The 18,516-nt window shown below is 37.2% G+C and overlaps 3 protein-coding genes and 1 pseudogene across 3 annotated transcripts; 1 reads left to right on the forward strand and 3 right to left on the reverse strand.

Annotated features, from left to right (window-relative positions):
• On the reverse strand, positions 1,266 to 3,616 carry LOC104748832 (annotated as a pseudogene).
• LOC104747620 (chaperone protein dnaJ 11, chloroplastic-like) lies at positions 5,559 to 6,703 on the reverse strand. The gene has a single exon (XM_010469285.2). The coding sequence runs from the start codon at positions 6,361 to 6,363 to the stop codon at positions 5,869 to 5,871; it is 495 nt and encodes a 164-aa protein (XP_010467587.1). The 5' UTR covers positions 6,364 to 6,703; the 3' UTR covers positions 5,559 to 5,868.
• Positions 9,161 to 12,392, reverse strand: LOC104747621 (calcium-dependent protein kinase 16-like). Its single transcript, XM_010469286.1, has 12 exons — positions 11,849 to 12,392; positions 11,553 to 11,683; positions 11,372 to 11,413; positions 11,176 to 11,287; positions 11,004 to 11,082; positions 10,749 to 10,918; positions 10,530 to 10,656; positions 10,336 to 10,451; positions 10,143 to 10,250; positions 9,994 to 10,056; positions 9,743 to 9,916; positions 9,161 to 9,570 (listed from the first exon to the last, which is right to left on the reverse strand). Exons 1-12 carry the CDS (start codon positions 12,287 to 12,289, stop codon positions 9,406 to 9,408), a joined length of 1,728 nt encoding a protein of 575 aa, XP_010467588.1. The 5' UTR covers positions 12,290 to 12,392; the 3' UTR covers positions 9,161 to 9,405.
• Positions 12,713 to 15,946, forward strand: LOC109129331. The gene is made up of 2 exons (XM_019237351.1): positions 12,713 to 13,826; positions 13,954 to 15,946. Exon 2 carries the CDS (start codon positions 14,085 to 14,087, stop codon positions 15,693 to 15,695), a length of 1,611 nt encoding a protein of 536 aa, XP_019092896.1. The 5' UTR covers positions 12,713 to 13,826; positions 13,954 to 14,084; the 3' UTR covers positions 15,696 to 15,946.

Genomic DNA, 18,516 nt, shown 5'->3' on the forward strand with positions numbered 1-18,516 from the left:
TCAAGTAACATCGGGCAAGAGTCAGGAGTAAATCCGATTCTAAGCTATAGTTCAGTTAGTCATTTTGAGAATACAGTTCTCTGTAATTCGCCGAACGGCTTATAACGGTTGCATTGTAATTCGACGATCTTTGACTATCTTAATAAAGTCCTTTGTTTCGCCCTTCTTTTATATTACCCCCGAGTTAGTAGTTATACTAGTTCAACATTGACCCCCCTTGTAGTCAAGGAAAACAAACACTTTTCCTCCACTTGGGAACTCTACAACTGTTTCCTTTGTTAGGGGTGGAAGTCCATTGATTAACATCTTGATTTTTGCCGACGAGGCGTTAATCTCAAGATCCCAGAATTCACCAAGCTCCTTAGTGATTGTTTGGAACATTTCGGTTGCTAGTAGTGCTTGGAGAATCCTTGGAGTTCTATCCAGAAAGAAATTATGGATGGGAAAGAGTATGAGATTATCGGTTACCATTTCTGAAAAATGACCATCCATTGGTAGAATTAGTATGGCCTATTATCCAAAACTTTTTGCATATCCTCTTCAAAATCAAAGCTAAACTGGAAATAGCCTCTTCCAAGGTCCGTCGGCCCCAAAACTCAGGTGCACTGATTCTCCTGCGGGGCGGTGGGGAGTATCCTCTTTCCAGGCCTTTACCTTTATGGTGGTAAGACAATCTCTTTTCCATGACTCGTTCTTTATCAGGGTTTAAAGCAGGGTGAAGGTTTTCGAAGTTGTTAACAAGCTAATAGGTTTTTCAGAAAGGTTTCCGCATCGGTGAGATAGGTTTCACAGAAGGGTTGTCGGGGTTAAATAGGGATACTAGGTTTAAAAGCACGCTAGTGGGGATGACTTATAGTGAGAAGGCAGTTTGGGAGGTGAGGAGGAGCATTTGCAAGAAGGATTTGTCATCGAAAAACACACTTAGATCGTCAGAGCTTGCCATGGTTGGGGAAGGACCGATGGACATTCCTATTTTAGAAAGAAGAGTTAGGTGAGATATGGTTAGAAGACTGTAGCATTCTTCTTTTTTCCTCTTTGGGGAATGTGCCTGGGAGAGTTTTCAAACTCAAAGTCAAAGCAATTCACCCTTTTAGCTTGGCACAACTAAAATGTGCTTTTTACATCACACACAATTCATACCAAAACTACTTGATACACCAAAAATCTAAAATAGATGAAACCAAACTGAACTCAAACTCGACCTAACTTGTCGGTCAAGCTATTATCTTTCATTCTTTGGAATATAAGATATTTAAAAGGTCAACTTAACAAAAGGGAATAGCTATGTTCTGGGAAGTAGTGCTTCCTTGGGGCACAAGCAGCACCACCAGAACTTCCTTGTCCTTCAAAATCTAGATTCCATAAACCGTCCCAAATAGCGATCTTCATTCACATTAGGTTCGGGTATTGCTACAGGAACCACCAAGTAATACCGTTAGTATTTGGGTCACAACGTGAGCTTGTTGTTGAATGTGTGATCGGATGAGACACATAGAAAACACCACCTTCGCCGCTACTACTACTGAAGCTATTATCACCATTGTTGTTGTCGTCATCTAGTAAAGACATGATCTTTTTCATGTCGATTTGATTGAACTGAAGCAATTGTTGTTCTTGCTGTAATTTCATTTGCCTTTGCTGCTGAAATTGTTGCCTCTTGAATAGACGGTATTTTGTCTTCTTCGCATTGTTCGTTGGAGACTTTTTCTTCTTCTTGATATGGGTTCTCCAGTAGTTCTTGATTCCGTTGTCTCTTCTTTCCGGTGAACTACGTGCAATCGCTGACCACCTAAAAATACAAATCATCAGTTAAAAAGACCTAGAAATAAGAAAGACAAGTGTAATTACTTATTTGAGTAAATCTACAATATAGCAACTTCTAGTGGCAAAAATAAACAATCAAAAGCTTAAATTAGTTTTACATATTGCCCCAATTAGCTTGTAACTTAAGGATGATGGTCTCTTCATGAGGAGTGATTTGTCTTCTTAAGGTCTGGTCTTAGGTAATTAACCCATCTTAACCTGCACCTTTTGCCATTTCTCTTCAACCCAGCGAGCCTAGCCAGATAGTTCCATCGGCCTTCACCGTGAAGCCGCACATAATCGATAAAGATGAAACATAGGGTCTACAACATAGCACATTAGTTAAAACCTTTTTGGCAATAGTAGAGAGCCTTTTATAAAAAAGACCAAAATAATTCCAGATCCGATTGACCATGAAGCTAAACTTATTACGTATTTAAATTTAAAGTTTTCTACAGTTAAATACAGTTTTTTTTATTGAACAATAATTTTACCAAATATAATAAACATTTCACTTTTGAATATTTACTATTTTACAAAGCTTTAAAAATAAGAGACATTCTCAAAAATAGCAATATTTTAACTTTTTATTTTATACTTACAACATCATCTATTATTTAAATGACATAGATTTAAAGCATGTTTTTCTATAGAATATCATGCTCTTTTTACTAGGTAACACGTTAAACACCAATTTTTTCGGCATGTAAAAAGTTGACATGATTTATGTTACAAATTAGGTATTTCAGTTTTATTGGTAGGATTTTAATTAACGCATCCAAATGACCAGATTACATTCGAAGTATCTATTTTCTCATGCAACTTATCTTTCATCCAATTTTTATACCTCAGCTCCTTTGTTTTACTAAAATCCCAAATATATATGGATGATATTATCCGAATGATGTACCTGGATGAGAAAATGAAGTGTTCTTAATCCCTACTAGGTTGAGACCCGCACGTACGTGCGGGGTTATATTTGGTAAATTTTTAAAAAATTGGAAAAAATTTCATGTAAATCTCTACCATCTACTCAGACCTGCATGAGTGATATATATAGAAAAAATTAAGATATAATTTAGATAAGTGATATTATGTATATATTATTTTAAACTAATCCAAACATTTCTAACTGTTTGTTTAGGGGTGCTAAATCAAATTTGGATTCAGCTTCAGTTTTATTTATTTCGCGTATTTAACCTAGATGTATATATATTTTGGAATGAGATATTCGTCTTGTTCTGTATGCGTAAATTTTTTTGTCCCATAACTGTGCTCTTTTAAATAATTACATATTCGACTATATTTATTATAATAAGTTTAGAGAGAATACATGTATTCTCTGTTTATAATTTTTTTTTAACTTTAAATATTCATTTGGTATAACATACATAATTTGAATGCATAGCAGTTTGATATATGGTTTAGTTTCACTTCCCAATAGACACAAATGAATGATAATTCTTTTTTTTTTAAATATCAATAAAGAAGACAACTAAATAAAAGACAATAAGAGGAAGTGATCTTGTCCTTAAGTGCCTACTTGTCCATACCCATCCCGTTGAGTATCATAGAATTTCCAGATAACCAAAATATAATTGTCAAGCGATCAAACCCGTCTAATATGTGTGCTTGCAACGTTTAAATATTTTTTTATCCGAAAAAACCCCATTACGCATAATTCACATGAGTAAATAGTCACATATGTTCTGCTTGAATTTGTGTTCCCAAAATTCTCGTTCCGTATTTTGTCAAGAATAGTTTAGATAATGATTTTTATTTTCTGATTTACGCGTTTCTTTCCCGTACCCATTATTTAATGTCCCGATATTTGAAATGAATAGAGCATTGAATTTTAATTTAGTTATTTGATATTTGAAAGCCACAATAAAATTTAACCATCCAAATTTTATACTATTATCTCTTTACCTCTATTTCTTGTCCAACTTTTTATGAGAAACAGTTTAGATAATGTAATTATTTTTTGAATTACTTGTTTACATTTCATACCGGTTCTTTTCGAATAGATCAATTTTTTTTAAACAATTTACATGTTATAAGAAAAAACTAAAAATTTCAAATAATCGTCCCAAAGTAGAGATTTACACGTCTAGAAGTTGACCCTTACTCAAATATTGAGATTTTGAAAATTAGATATCACTACCAATTTTTTTGTATTTAACGATACCAAAATAAGAAATAGTAATTTTTATTTTTATATGTAATAAAATTAGCTTTTAACAGATTTAGTTTTAATATTAAAATTAAATATTTAAATTTTAAGTGTTTTGTGCTACCAAAAAAAAAAGTATTTTGTTAGATTTAATCTGTGGTATATGTTTAAGTTAGGATTTTAGTATTAGAATCACATATTTAGATGTGTTAAGGTAGATTAACAAAAGCTATAAATACAATTTCGGTTTTATTATTTCCATATATACTAATCATAACTAATTAGTATAATTTATTTCCTCATCTAACAGATTTATTCTTTCAATAACCACACAAATTGGAATTAATTAATAGATACTTTCATTAAATTACAATTATTATAGATTTTTTGAAATTGATTAAATTCATTTTTTAAAAGGAAATTGATTTTCTAACAATTTAAATTTAATGAACTTTTTTATGTTACTAATTTGAACAATTTCCTAAAATATAATAAAGATGTTTTTAATTTGTTTTTTAAAAATATGTAAGAAATGGGTCTGTTTGGCAACAGAGATATATGTTATAGTTTTTTTTTTTTTATCCCTATGTGTGCTCCCCAATTAATAGTATAGATATCTTGTTGAATATATAGGAAGACAGGGCAAACTAGTTGACCAACCACCCTTGTACATTATCCATTTATTTACTACAGTTATATACTCCCTCCGTTTCATAATATAGGATGTTTAGAGAAGTATTTTTGTTTTATAATATAGGATGTTTCCAACTTTTTATGTAACTTTTAGATTAGTTTTATATCTTATATTATGCAGTCTTGTTTATGATTGACTAAACTTTTTAAAAGTAACTATTTCTTAATATGCGTGTTTTGCCTAAAACATCATATATTTTGAAACCGAGGGAGTATATTCTTCTACTCATATAATATTTGCACCCACACACAATTATATATTTTTATACTCATATAGTCGTATAATGATTCGATCGAATTTTCTTCCAGAAGCAGGAAAAAAAAAGCATCCTAATTACTTAAATTAAGAAAATATTGGGTGTCAAATGGAAACAATGTTCTCCTTCCCATTGTTTATGGAGGGTATAGCTTTTCTTATCAATTGAGTATTTTACACTAATAAATAATAGAGAAAGCTATGCTTTAAACTTTTTGAAGTGAATTGAAAACATTACGAGTTTGATTTTGTCAAATAAGAAAAAAATTCTTGGGATGCAAGCAAATGTACCGGAACATGTTGAAACAAGAGTGATGATACATGTCAAGAAAGAAAAGGAATCTTGTCTGTCTGTCGTATTTGCTTTAGCAATTATGATTGATCATATTATATACCACCACAACGTCATTCTTATAGTTTATATACATAAAAAAATTCTTAACCCATAGTATTAGATTATCAATTATTTCAACCATAAATATTAAAAAAGTAAATTTCGGGATTCTATGATTTCTTTTTATTTTTCCTTTTTTAAAAAAAAAGGATGGTAAAACAATTGTTGAATATTTAAAGAAACCATATGTAGACTAATTACAACTAGAGAAATCAAAATATTCCATCCAGCTTGGAAAATAATCTCATAAATGACTAATTTTATTATGTCTTGTTTATTTAATTACGGAGTTGGATTATGTATTACATAAAAAAATAGCATTTCAAAAAAAAAAAAAAAATCACAGAGACGCGTTGATCCTACGTGGTACGGTAAAACGGTGCTGACCGGCGAATATTATATTGGCTTATTTGGCTATTGCTAAGCAAATTGTAGCGTTAAACTAATCACCCAGATTTAGCATTTAATATCTGAGTTTGTAATAATTACAATAAAACCTTTTTAACAACTGAACTGGTTGGTTCATCAACCACCGAGTCAGTCAACTCGCTACCAGCACTGATCGGTTTCCCAATTCCGTCCGCCGTAACTTCCGCATCCAGAAACACCAACAGTTAACGGCCGTCTCCGACTAAGAAGCATCGTTCTCCGATCATAGACGGCGCGTTTCTCAGGATCCGAAAGCGTGCAGTACGCCGCGTGGATCTTCATGAATTCGTCCGCCGTCGACGAGTTACTCCGACTGCTTCCCGCCGCGTCGGGATGATAGATCCTGGCTAGTCGTCGGTAAGCCGATTTGATCTCTTGAATCGTCGAGCCGGCGGGGATATCGAGGATCTCGTAGAGCGACGCGGTCGCTGAAAACTGATGCCGGATTTGGCGTAAATCTTCGGCGGTGCAGGTGTAGGATGCGGTGGTGGTTGCAGAAAGAGGCGGAGAGATCCGGGAAACGCGTGACGGTGCTGGAAAAGGAGAGAGCGGCGGAGAAGAAGAAGAAGAGAGGAATGGAGGAATGAAGAAGGTTGAAGAGGAAGAAGAGAGCATTCTGAAACGACGGCGTTTTTGGTTTTCTCTTTGTTTTTCAGTTTCCGATTTGGGCTTGTATGATACAATGACAATGTGTGTGATTTGAGGCAGGAGATGAAGTGATTAGAGAGGTGTATTTATAGGTCTAAGAGGTAGTTTATTTAATTAATGTTATGGTTAAGTTTTAAATAATTTCATCTGTGAGTGCAATTTAAATATTCTGTCGGGTTTAGCAAAAACCGAACCGGGTTGAGTTTGGTTTTGGGATAATTGGGGAAAGCTGAGTCAGACGAAAAGGCTTATCCAGTTGGAAATGTTTATTGTAGAAGCGATAAGATTCAACGAACTAAATGTTTGAGCACAGTGGCACTCATCTCATGTAATAATTTGTCTTCTAACCCCAAAAAAAAATATATAAATTTTTTTTATGTCACCTGTCAAAAATTTTCTATGAAGTGAACTAACTTTTTTCACTATTTTTTTTTCTTTCTTGTTTTTGGTAAATCATGAAATTCAAAATCTTCAATCTATGTCTTCCCTGAGTTAGGTAAAAATGACGTTTCGTATTTGAAGAAAATAAAGCCTCTTTCCAAAATATATATTTGAAGAAAATAATAGAAGCCATATAATTTCTTTCAAACTTTCTTTTTAAATATTTTTCTATATTAATATTTCAATTTTATATACTTTTCTTATGATTTTTTTTTTTAAATTCCATGTATTTTAATGATATACATGTACTATATCTAAAGTATAGAATTGTAGGTAGAGATTAATAAATATCGGACATATTCTTTTTCCAGTCGCGCGACCAGCGACGGCGACAAGAAAAATATACTATTATAACGGAAAACAACAATTCCAGTGACTCACCTAAAACTAACATACCGGTGAAGAAACAGACAGTAATTTTTCAGCGACTGTAAAACCTCTATTTTTCTGTTGCAACGACTATATTTTCCATGCTTTTACTGTTACGGTGGAATACAAAAGCACTTTGACCTTTTATTTTTCTTGTCGCTATCGCTAAACTAACGACTAAGAAACGAACACGCCCATTTTATGAAATAATGTGTATGTGTAAAATATATAACATATTAATCTATCTATACTTTTCTTTTTGTCAACCATATTTGTGTATTTCTTCCTAAAATTAGTATTTGTTATATATAAACATTTTTTCTTAAATTTCACATTTCATATAAAAAAATCGGATAATATAGTTATTTCCCCCAAAAAAATAAAAGACATCCAAAATAGTTAACTATTGGCTTTTTTTTCTCTTTTTTCATTATAGACATCCAAAATTTTAAGAACGATTCGAAACTAATACCAAATGGAAATAGCTCTAAGAGATCGTTTTGATCAGTTATAACATATACGATGCATGAACTAGTTTTTTCTTTTCTTTTTTGAATGAGACGTTCTCTCCACTTTTGATAATCCACTTCACCACTTTCAACATTTCTAAGTTCTCTAACTTCTACCTAAATTGATCAGTTTACCTAAATTGATCATTCAAAGTTCCAAACACCAAAAATATGCATTCAAAACATGGTTTGGCCTTTACTTGTGCCATCTCTCTCACACCCTAATTAATTAAAACCCTTTGTTTTTTTGGAAAAAGCCCATATGCAATGCACTTTTCTATTGATGATTATGATTTAGTTTCTTTTTCTTTGTTAATGTATAATTATAAATGCACTTTTTCATATTGATAATTATAATTTATTAATTTGTAAACACCAAAAAAAGTTTATAAACGTGGGTTATGTGGCCTTTGCGTGTTCCATCTCTCTCGTCCTAACTTCCTAATACATAGAACGCGCTAATCTTATCACAATTATGATAACAACAAGCCAATAACGAATTTATTGATGTCGCTTCTGAACTAATTTTCATTATTATGGTCATAATAATCAGAGTTTTTAGTTTTTCAGTAGTTGTCTACGAGATTACATTTTTTTTTTCACTAAAACATTTTTATTTTATAATACAAAGTTGGAATGGGTGCAATATGTTTTTAAATTCAAAAGCTAGCAGAAAACAAGATATCCGATTTCCAGAAACTTAAATTCAATACACAATAACACAAGATAAAACACTAAAGAGAAACAAAGCTCTCAAAATCATCGGAAAAGTCGAAAGAGAACATTAGTCGCGGAGCTAAATGCTCAAAAGAGACGATGTTGTAGGATATACAAACGTAAACGGAGGAGAGCCAAAGATATATGTCACCGAGAAAACTTAACCCAACTGAAAACGAAAACCTCAAACAAAGACTTAACCCAGCTGAAAATGAATACCTCAACAACTACATCGAGCTGTTGTTTCTTTTCCTTAAACACAATGAGGGTTTTTACTATGCACAACTAAACATACAAATAGACTTATATGGAGCATTCATATACTATTTCATAACACATCCAAATCAACGGTTTATGAAGTCATCATTCATCAAGAACCTAATGATTTATTTATGAAGTCAACATTTTTTTTTATTTAATCAAGTTGGGGATTAAAACTGGTACAAATTTGAAAGTTCATGAACTTTTTAACATTTTTTGATTAATTATCAAACAATGTCGTTTAGACTAAACACTTACTATAACGGACATTTAACACTGTAAACGGTTTTGTATGTCTACTACTTAACGACATGGTTTAGAAGCCTAGTCAACAAAACTTTAACATTTATTTATAATTTGATCAATATTTCCAAAGTAGAAGATTAAAACGTCCTAAAGTTGAAAATTATGATATTTTTCCCTATAATATTTCATAACACATGCATCATAATTCACAAACCCATGTTTTCACACTCTGATTAATCATCAGGTATACACAACACAATACAAAAACTCATATCACTAAATTGTGGCTAATTGACTATATGTATATCACTTTCTTTGACACTGTTTATAAGAAAATATATGTTACAACAACACATGAAAACAATGCAGTTCCAGTTAGTTTTTTTTTTCTACGTAAGGGATCCAAAAAAAATTCCGAACTAATTTTCAGATTTGATTTTTTTGTTCCAAGATATTGCAGATTTGCTTAGACCTTGCGAGTAATAAGGTAACCAGGAGGGCTTCTAACATTTCTTGATTTGATACTTGCAGTTCTCAAGAGTCTACGAAACTCATGGAGACTGATTTTACCATCATTGTCTATGTCTGCTTCTTCAAGTAGTGGCTCAATGGACCCTTTCAAGCCAGTGTGCTGCAAAAACAAATATCCATTTTAATAATGTTAGAAGCCTAGTTGATGTATTAATGAAATTATGAGGCCTTAAGAATTGAAAGTTCTTGTTTGCACAATAAAAAAAGAAGCCTAGTTGATGTAATAATGTGACTTTAGTGGATTAAGAAGCATGTAATAGGTGTAAATATACCATTCGAAGTTCCTCTGCTGTTATATATCCATCTCCATCTATGTCGAATTTTTCAAATGCTGCTCTTGATCTCTGTTGCCACTTTTCAGAATCATGTTCCTCTAATTGGTTTACGTGTAGCGCAGCGGCGACAAACTCAGAGAAATCCACAAATCCATCTGTGTTGCTATCAATCTGTAGACAGTAAAAACACGCTTTAGACTAATAAATCTCATCATCATGAATACTAACTTTAGTTTACATATATATACCGCTTGAAGAATCTCGGCGACTCGTGCATCCTTAAGCTTCCAAGGATGATCTTTCGCAAGAGCCTATGGAAACAAGAATGAGTTGATGTCAAGTATAGTATTTTGGCTGGATCATTTTTGCTGGTGATTGAGTTTTCTTTGTACTTTACCTGCCTCATCTCTTCAAGGCTAATGGCCCCATTCTTGTCAACGTCAATGGCATCAAACTGGTCTCTAAGATCAGCCAACTCTTCTTCATCAAGCGTTGTTGCAAGAGCCTAGACTCAAAAAACACAAATCAGTTTTAAAACACATCAAAACCACAAATGAAACACAAATCTCTTTTTCTTTTATTAGTGTTACCCTTAGAGCGAATTGCTTGAGGCGGCTAAATTTCACAAACTGTCGCATGTTATTGAGAACAGATATGTCTATAGGAATCTCAGATGCATCTCCTCCTTCTCTAACCCATGGATGTGCTGTAACCAAAACACACATACAATAAGAACAAATAAAATTAATCAAAAATGGCGTTACACTGGTTACAAAGTTCTTACATAGCGCCTGCGCAGCTGTTAATCGTGCTCTCGGGTCTTTTACTAACAACTTCTTGACAAAATCTTTGGCGCTGTTGCTAATCATTGGCCACGGTTTTCTTCTAAAATCAGGTTTGTTCTTCAAGACCTATGTATATAATTTATAAATTAACATATCTTCATGATTAGAGATTTTTATGATGTCTAATGAATATTTTTCCTTAGGGAAACTACACAAACCTCCTTGAAGATACCATCTTCAGTCTTATCCCAGAATGGTCGTCTCCCGCAGAGAAGAATGTAACTGATTACACCAATACTCCACACATCTGATTCGGGTCCTGACCTGCGTTTCAACACTTCAGGTGCTACGTAGTACGCGCTCCCAACGATATCATGAAACTTTTTGCCTACATTGTATCAAAAATATTATGTGTTTAGCTAGATAAAAGAATTGGTATGTGAAGACTCACTTTGCATAATTTTGCAACTAACCTGGTTTTATGAAGTCTGATAAACCGAAATCTGTAGCCTTTAGAGCCGAATCTTCATCAGTCGATTTGAACAGAAAATTCTGTTTAAAGAAGATGATTAGTAAGACAAAAATGAACTACACGTATATAACACATTCAGAACATAATGATGATATGAATTTGTAATTAACTACCTCTGGTTTCATATCTCGGTGAACCAAACCGCGCAAATGACACTCAGCCGCAACTTTGAGCATTTGTCTCACTACCACGGCCGCATCTTTCTCGCTATAACGGCTATCTTTCCTGAAAACAAGAAACAAACAATAGCTTAATACTCAAACGTAATAAGACTCAGAGCAACACACATAAACATATCACTATGGTTACCTCGCTAGTATCCGATCAAGTAATTCACCACCCTCGCATAGCCTGAATAACAATTTATCATCAACGGAACAAACTAATCAGCAACAGAGGAGACAAGCCCTTTTTTTTTCTTGTATCACAAGAAAGAAGATTATCCTAAAATAGAATTAAAACATAGTCTAAAGGAAGGGCTTTAACTTACTCCATGACAATATAAACAGAGTTCTTGTCTTCAAAGGCATTATAAAACCGAACCACATTTTCGTGACCAGTTAAAGCTTGTAGTATCTTCACCTCTCTCTTTACATCTTCCACAGCTATTGGAATTGTCATCTGCCCCAACCCAAAATCAAGAAATGCAAGAATCCAATACTTTAATAAGGATAAAAATAAAACAATTCTAAAATCCAAAATAATCTTTAAAATAAAAATATAGCTCTATGATTAGAAAAGAGAAGAGAGAATCTTCAAGAATGATTGAATCATGATGATAATAACCTTGGCCTTATCGATCTTCTTGACGGCGACACGATCACCGGTCTTTTTATCGGTGGCGACATATGTATAACCAAATTGGCCATGTCCAAGCAATTTCCCAATGGTGTAACGGTGATCAAAATCTTTAGCGTAACCAAAGTCAATACGTTTACCGTAAGGGATCGCTTCTCCGTGTCTCTTATTATTATGGTTATTATTGCTAATAACTTTTTCTCTCCCTCTCCCGTGCGGTGGCGTTTGCCGCGTCGGCGTTTTCTTAGCCGTTGCATTGCGTCGCTGTTGCGTTCTATGATCTTTTTGGATCGTAACGGCCATGAAAGAACATGGTGTTTGAGGCGGTCTGTGTTTGACCACCGTGAGAGGAGGATGATGTGAGACGGGGTTCCGGCCGCTGCGGTTGTGGCCGGAGCCTTTAGCGGCGGAGGAGAAACAGAGACCCATATAGTTATTTATGGGATTTTACGGTTTCTTTGACCCTACGCAATGAGGATGTTTTCTTAGGGTGAGGTTTTGTTGGCATTAATGAATGGGAAAATGAGGTCGCCATCGAAACAGCATTGCCAGAGAGAAATGTAGAGAGAGAAAGAGAGACATGGGGAGACATAGAAGCTTCGATATGCGTTGGTCAAGAAATAGACTTTTCTTGGGACATCAAATATTTTATATTTTTCAACATATTGTAATGTTTTTGGAAAAACTATAGATTGAGAATTCTAGGTTATAAATTGAGAATTTAAGGTTTAAATTTGAGAATTCTAGGTTATATATAAATTTTCAGTTATAAATGTTTAAATTTAAGAATTTCAGTTTTCTTTTTCGTGTGGAAAGACTATAAAGAAACTATAAATACTTCGCAATCATCAAAACTAAAAATAAATTAAAGTACCCAATAAAAAAAAAAAGTCAAAAAACAAACAAAAAAAGGGAGAGAGAGAAGGCGAAGGCGATGCGGCGGATCTAGGGTTTCTATGTTCTCGTTTATTCCGGATTCTGCTTGGTATTTGGATTCTGCGGTTTTTGGGTTCTATCTCTCTGGTTTTTCATTTCGGAATGGAGATCAGAAAAAGAGATTCGGTATCTTGTTCTTGTTTGTTTCGGGTTTTGTTTGGTATTTGGATTCTGCGGTTCTTGGTTTCTCTTTCTATAGAGATTCACCTTGCAATGGAGTTAAGAAGACGAGTTTCGGTATCCTGTGTGGCGAGATCTTTCGACTGCCATGGAGATTTGGTTCCGATTTGAAGTTTATAGTCTATTTGGGTTCGGGGTCTCATCAATGGGAGAGCTTCGTTTTGGAAATATCGCGTATCCCAAGGGTTTTTGATTCGGTTTTGACGGATTGGTCCTGGGAATATGTGAGAGTGTGGTTTCATAAATGGGAGGTATCACCAGGTTTGCTCTCTTATTCGGATTCTCGAATCTCAAATTTTAATGGGTCTTTGTGGTTCGGAGATTCGGTCTCTGCGTTTTTTGATCATGGATTAGCTGTGGATGAAGAATATCTGATTTCTCTGATTGGATTGCTTCAAATCCATTTCGATTTGGACAGAAGACAATGGCGGTCTACTGGTCGGAGGATATTATTTGCGATATCTCTCCATTATCTGTTCTGGGATTTTGATTCGGTCTTGATGGGTGGGGATTGGCTTTCTCTGCGATCATGGAATCATAAATGGAGGATCTTATCAGCTTCTGTATCTCTCTCGGATTCTCGATTTCTTTTTGTAATAGGGCATCCGTGGATTAGAGTAGCGTTTATAGCTATTCTTGATGATGGTTCAATTGTGGAAGAAGGATATCTGATTTCAACAATAAGTTCACACCAGATTTTGTCTGATCCCGACAAGCGACAAGTATGGTCATTAGTTTTGAGAGATTCGGTTGTGATATCAAGTGCTCTTGTGGTCTGGCGAAATCATTGGGATATCGCGGATACTCATAAATGGCATGCTAGGTTTCGGTACCCAGGGCAGGTTAAGAGGTATAAAAAGGGGTCCTTTGTCTTGTTTAGCTCTCATCATACTCTCAATTACATTCAGCTTCTTGGCTTTTCTCATTCTTTTTCTGTCTCTCTCTGTTTTGCCGGTTCTGTCTTGTTATGTTTGGAGATGTCGCAAAGCGGCTTGTTGGGTGCGAATGGTTCAGGGAAGAAAGCTGATGGTGTTGGTCCCAAGAGGAAGATCAAAATTCCATACTTTGATAATTCCGCTTTGATTCCAAGACAGTGGTGGGTAGATGTATGAATCCGAGACTGCAAGACATGAAGTCTCTTCTGTTTATGCTGCCTCGGATTTGGCACTTGGAAGGCAAGGTTGTGGGAGCAGACTTAGGTCTGGGGAAGTTCCAATTCGACTTTGATGACGAGGAGGACATCACGGAGGTTCTTAAGATGGAGCCTTTCCACTTCGATCGGTGGATGCTGTCGATGGTACGTTGGAGTCCGACGGTAGATCCGGAATACCCTTCGGATATTACTTTCTGGGTCCGAGTGATTGGGGTTCCGTTTCAATTCTGGGCTGAACCCATATTCCGGAGTATTGGGGAAGATCTGGGTCGTGTGGTAGCAGTAGACATCGATGGAGGCAGAGTCCGAGTGATCGTGAATGGCTTCAAGCCACTTTGCTTTGATACGGTGATAGAGTTCTACAATGGGGAGGAGACCTTTGTTTCCTTGCAGTTTGAAAGACTCTTTGGATACTGTAAGCGGTGCTTCAGTATGTGTCATGCTTCTGACCATTGTCCGCTGCTGGAAGCTGCTAAGCCTGTTCCTGTTCCCATTGCTCCTGTGGAGGAGGAGTTGGTCAGACCGGTTCAAAGTTATAAAGGAGCAGCTACAAGTGATAGAAGAAAGGATAAGGAGAAGGTTACTGAAGGTTCGGGTGGGGCTCAAAATTCTGACCAACAAAGGTCGCATAAACCAAGACATGCTTCGGGTAACAAGGGTCGAGCTGGTGGTGATTATGGGGAGCCTTTCGTTAAGCCAAGGAGTGCCCCAAGTTATGGCCAAGTTGATGAGAATCGTCATATGGCTCGGGTTGCTGCGGATGTCCTCGCTTCCGTGGGGGTTCCCCCGGAACCACAAGCGCAGGGAGAGCAAGGTTCCTCAAAGGGTTCTACTGAACAGGTTTTGATTGGTCAGGATATGGGTGTTCGTCCTCAACCTCCTAAAAGGGTTCGGCAACCTCTCTTCCAAGATACCAATCTTGCGGTGGTTGGAGACCAGGTTTTAGCCTTGCAGACTGAACCCGGTGGCGTGACTAGTGAGACTGTGGATGAGAGCACTGCACCGGCATCTAGGCCGCCTGCAACCACTTTTCAGGCCGCTCAAGAGGTAGTTGGGTCGAAGAGTAGCGGCTCATTGTCGCAGATTGTAGAGGGGCTGGATGTGGGGCGTGAGAACACTCCTGCCGCTGTGGTAATTCCTGAGGACAATTATGTTCAAATGGTAGGTCCGGTTGCCAGTGAAACTTCAGACTCACCAGCCCTGAAGGAAGAAGGCTCGGCTAATGGGGGCTCTGGTATCCCTATTGATGGTCCGTCTGTGTTTCCAACTGTTTCCGACGAGGAGCTTGTTGAGAGCGGCGACGATCACATGGACATCTCAGATCCCACGGATGCATCATCATCGTCTAACTCGCTTGTGGACAAGGGCCGCAAGACTAAGACTTCTTTGGCCCTTAAAGAGACAGCTTCCAAGAAGCTGAATGTTTATTTGCGGGCAACTCCTAAGAAGCGTCCTGCACCTAAATCTAATGATCTGGGTGGAGAGGGACCTAACCCGAAGAACCAGGACAAGGAGAAGGGACCACCCGGTGGATCCAAGCCACCAAAACCACAAAGCAATAAATGAGGATTTTAAGCTGGAATTGTCAGGGGTTAGGGAATAAAGCGACTATTGGCTACCTTAGGGATTTATGGGGGAAGCATCGTCTAGAGTTTTTGTTTTTGTCTGAAACAAGGCAACCTTTTTCTGTTTTAGAGCTTTATGTTGGTCATTTTGGTTATTCTGATTTAAAAACGGTTGAACCCATTGGATGTAGTGGGGGTCTTGCACTTTTTTATAATAATAATAATAATAAAATTAATAGTGTTTCAATTTTATTTGCATCCAACAGACTTATTGATGTGGAACTAGTGTATAAAGGGAAACTGATTTATCTTACCTTTGTCTATGGCGACCCGGTTCCAAAGAACCGTGAATTGGTTTGGGAGAGGTTAACATGAATTGGTTTAACTCGGGACTCACCTTGGTTTTTAATTGGGGATTTTAATGAGTTGAAAGGCAATCATGAAAAGAGAGGTGGCAAATTACGTCATGCGTCTTCTTTTGTACCTTTTAACACCATGATTCGACATTGTGGTATACTTGAATTTCCTTCTCTTGGAGATAGTCTCTCCTGGTGAGGATAGCGAAATAAGAAGCCAATAAGATGTCGGTTAGATCGGGCTTTAGCGAATGAAGCATGGCATGATATGTTTAAGGACTCTTTCACAGAATATTTAACTATGATTGCATCGGATCACAAACCCTTGGTTACGGTAATCGAGGATAAGGTACATAGGGGTCGGAGCGGCTTTCGGTTTGATAGACGGTGGCTTGATAAGGAAGGTTTCTATGATGCGGTGGCAGAAGGTTGGGAGACAAATCCGACGGACGCTACTACATTGATGGATAAGATTACCACTTACCGGCGGGCAATTTCCCGGTGGCGGAAAGCACAAGTACCTTATGGACGGGAGACAATTGAGGACTTAAAGGCCAAATTAGCGGCTGCACAAGATAATGATAATACCCCGGTGGATGAGCTTGCGGAACTCACTTGGCGGTTGCGGGAAGCGTATCGGGATGAGGAAGTGTATTGGTATCAGAAAAGCAGGAGTCGCTGGATGAAACTTGGGGATCACAATACCGGTTACTTTCATGCTCAAACAAGGCAGCGTAGGGCACGAAATCAGATTGTAGGCCTCCATGATCAGCATGGAGCTTGGACAACGGAAGAGGCTGATATCCAAAATATTGCGGAATCCTATTTTGAGGAGTTATTTACCTCGTCAAATCCAACGGATTTTCAGGAAATGCTAGATGAGGTCCCTTCATCTATCACTGCGGAGACCAATGATTTTCTGACACGCGAGGTTACCGAGCAGGAGGTCAAACAAGCTTTATTTATGATGCATCCTGATAAGGCTCCAGGGCCGGATGGCATGACGGCTCTTTTTTATCAGAAAGCATGGACTACAGTACAATCTGATCTTGTACTGGTGGTTAATTCTTTCATGCGGGAGGAGGTTTTTGACAAAAGATTAAATGTGACAAATATTTGCCTTATCCCCAAGGTGGATAAGCCGACAAGAATGGCGGAACTTCGGCCTATTAGCCTCTGTAATGTTGGCTATAAGATTATTTCTAAGGTTTTGTGCCAGCGTCTCCGCGCTATTTTACCTTCCATGGTATCGGAAACGCAATCAGCATTTGTTGAGGGACGCTTGATCTCGGACAACATCCTGATTGCTCAGGAAATGTTTCATGGGCTACGAACCAATCCATCGTGCAAGGGAAAGTTTATGGCTATTAAGACTGATATGAGTAAGGCTTATGACCGAGTGGAGTGGTCTTTTATTGAACACTTGCTCCGGCAATTCGGTTTTTGTGACAAATGGATATCATGGATAATGTTTTGTGTGACATCGGTTCAGTATAAGGTCCTGATTAATGGACAGGCCTATGGATCCATCACACCTTGTCGGGGACTTCGTCAGGGGGATCCTCTATCACCCTATCTTTTCATTCTTTGTACAGAGGTGCTTATTGCCCATTTTCGGAAGGCGGAGAGGCTGAAACTTATTACAGGAATCAGGATATCGACAGCTAGTCCGGCTATTTCCCATCTTTTGTTTGCGGATGATAGTCTTTTCTTCTGTCGAGCCACAAAGGAACAATGTGAGGCGGTCTTAGGGATTCTAAGGAAATATGGAAGGGCTTCGGGCCAACAGATAAATTTTCAGATATCCTCGGTTCAGTTCGGACATACAGTGGATAATGATCTTAGGGACGAATTGAAAGGGGTGCTCGGTATCACGAACCTGGGTGGCATGGGCTCGTACTTAGGTATCCCGGAAAGCTTAGGGGGTGCCAAGACGAAAATATTCTCCTTCGTGCAGGACAAGTTGCAAGCTCGGGCTAGTGGGTGGCCGGCTAGGCTTTTGTCCAAAGGTGGCAAGGAGGTAATGATCAAGTCCGTTGCCACGGCTGTTCCTACTTTTGTTATGTCATGTTTTCGGTTACCCAAAACGGTTACGAGGAAATTAACTAGTGCGATTTCTAATTTCTGGTGGAGCTCGTCGGGACATTCCTGAGGGTTGCATTGGGTGGCGTGGGATAAACTCTGTTCTGGCAAAGATACTGGCGGATTGGGGTTCCGGAGTTTGGATGATTATAACACTGCGTTGCTAGCAAAGCAGCTCTGGCGTCTGATCAGAGTACCGGATTCCCTTTTCGCAAGGGTTTTTAAGGGACGCTACTACCGGCATTATGATCCTTTTGATCCAATTAAATCTTACTTACCCTCATATGGGTGGCGGAGTATGATTTCTGCTCGCTCTCTGGTGAATAAAGGACTCATTAAACGGGTAGGATCTGGGACTTCCATCTCTGTATGGACCGACCCATG

This window comes from Camelina sativa, chromosome 15, assembly GCF_000633955.1.
Source record: "Camelina sativa cultivar DH55 chromosome 15, Cs, whole genome shotgun sequence".
Taxonomy (NCBI): domain Eukaryota; kingdom Viridiplantae; phylum Streptophyta; class Magnoliopsida; order Brassicales; family Brassicaceae; genus Camelina; species Camelina sativa.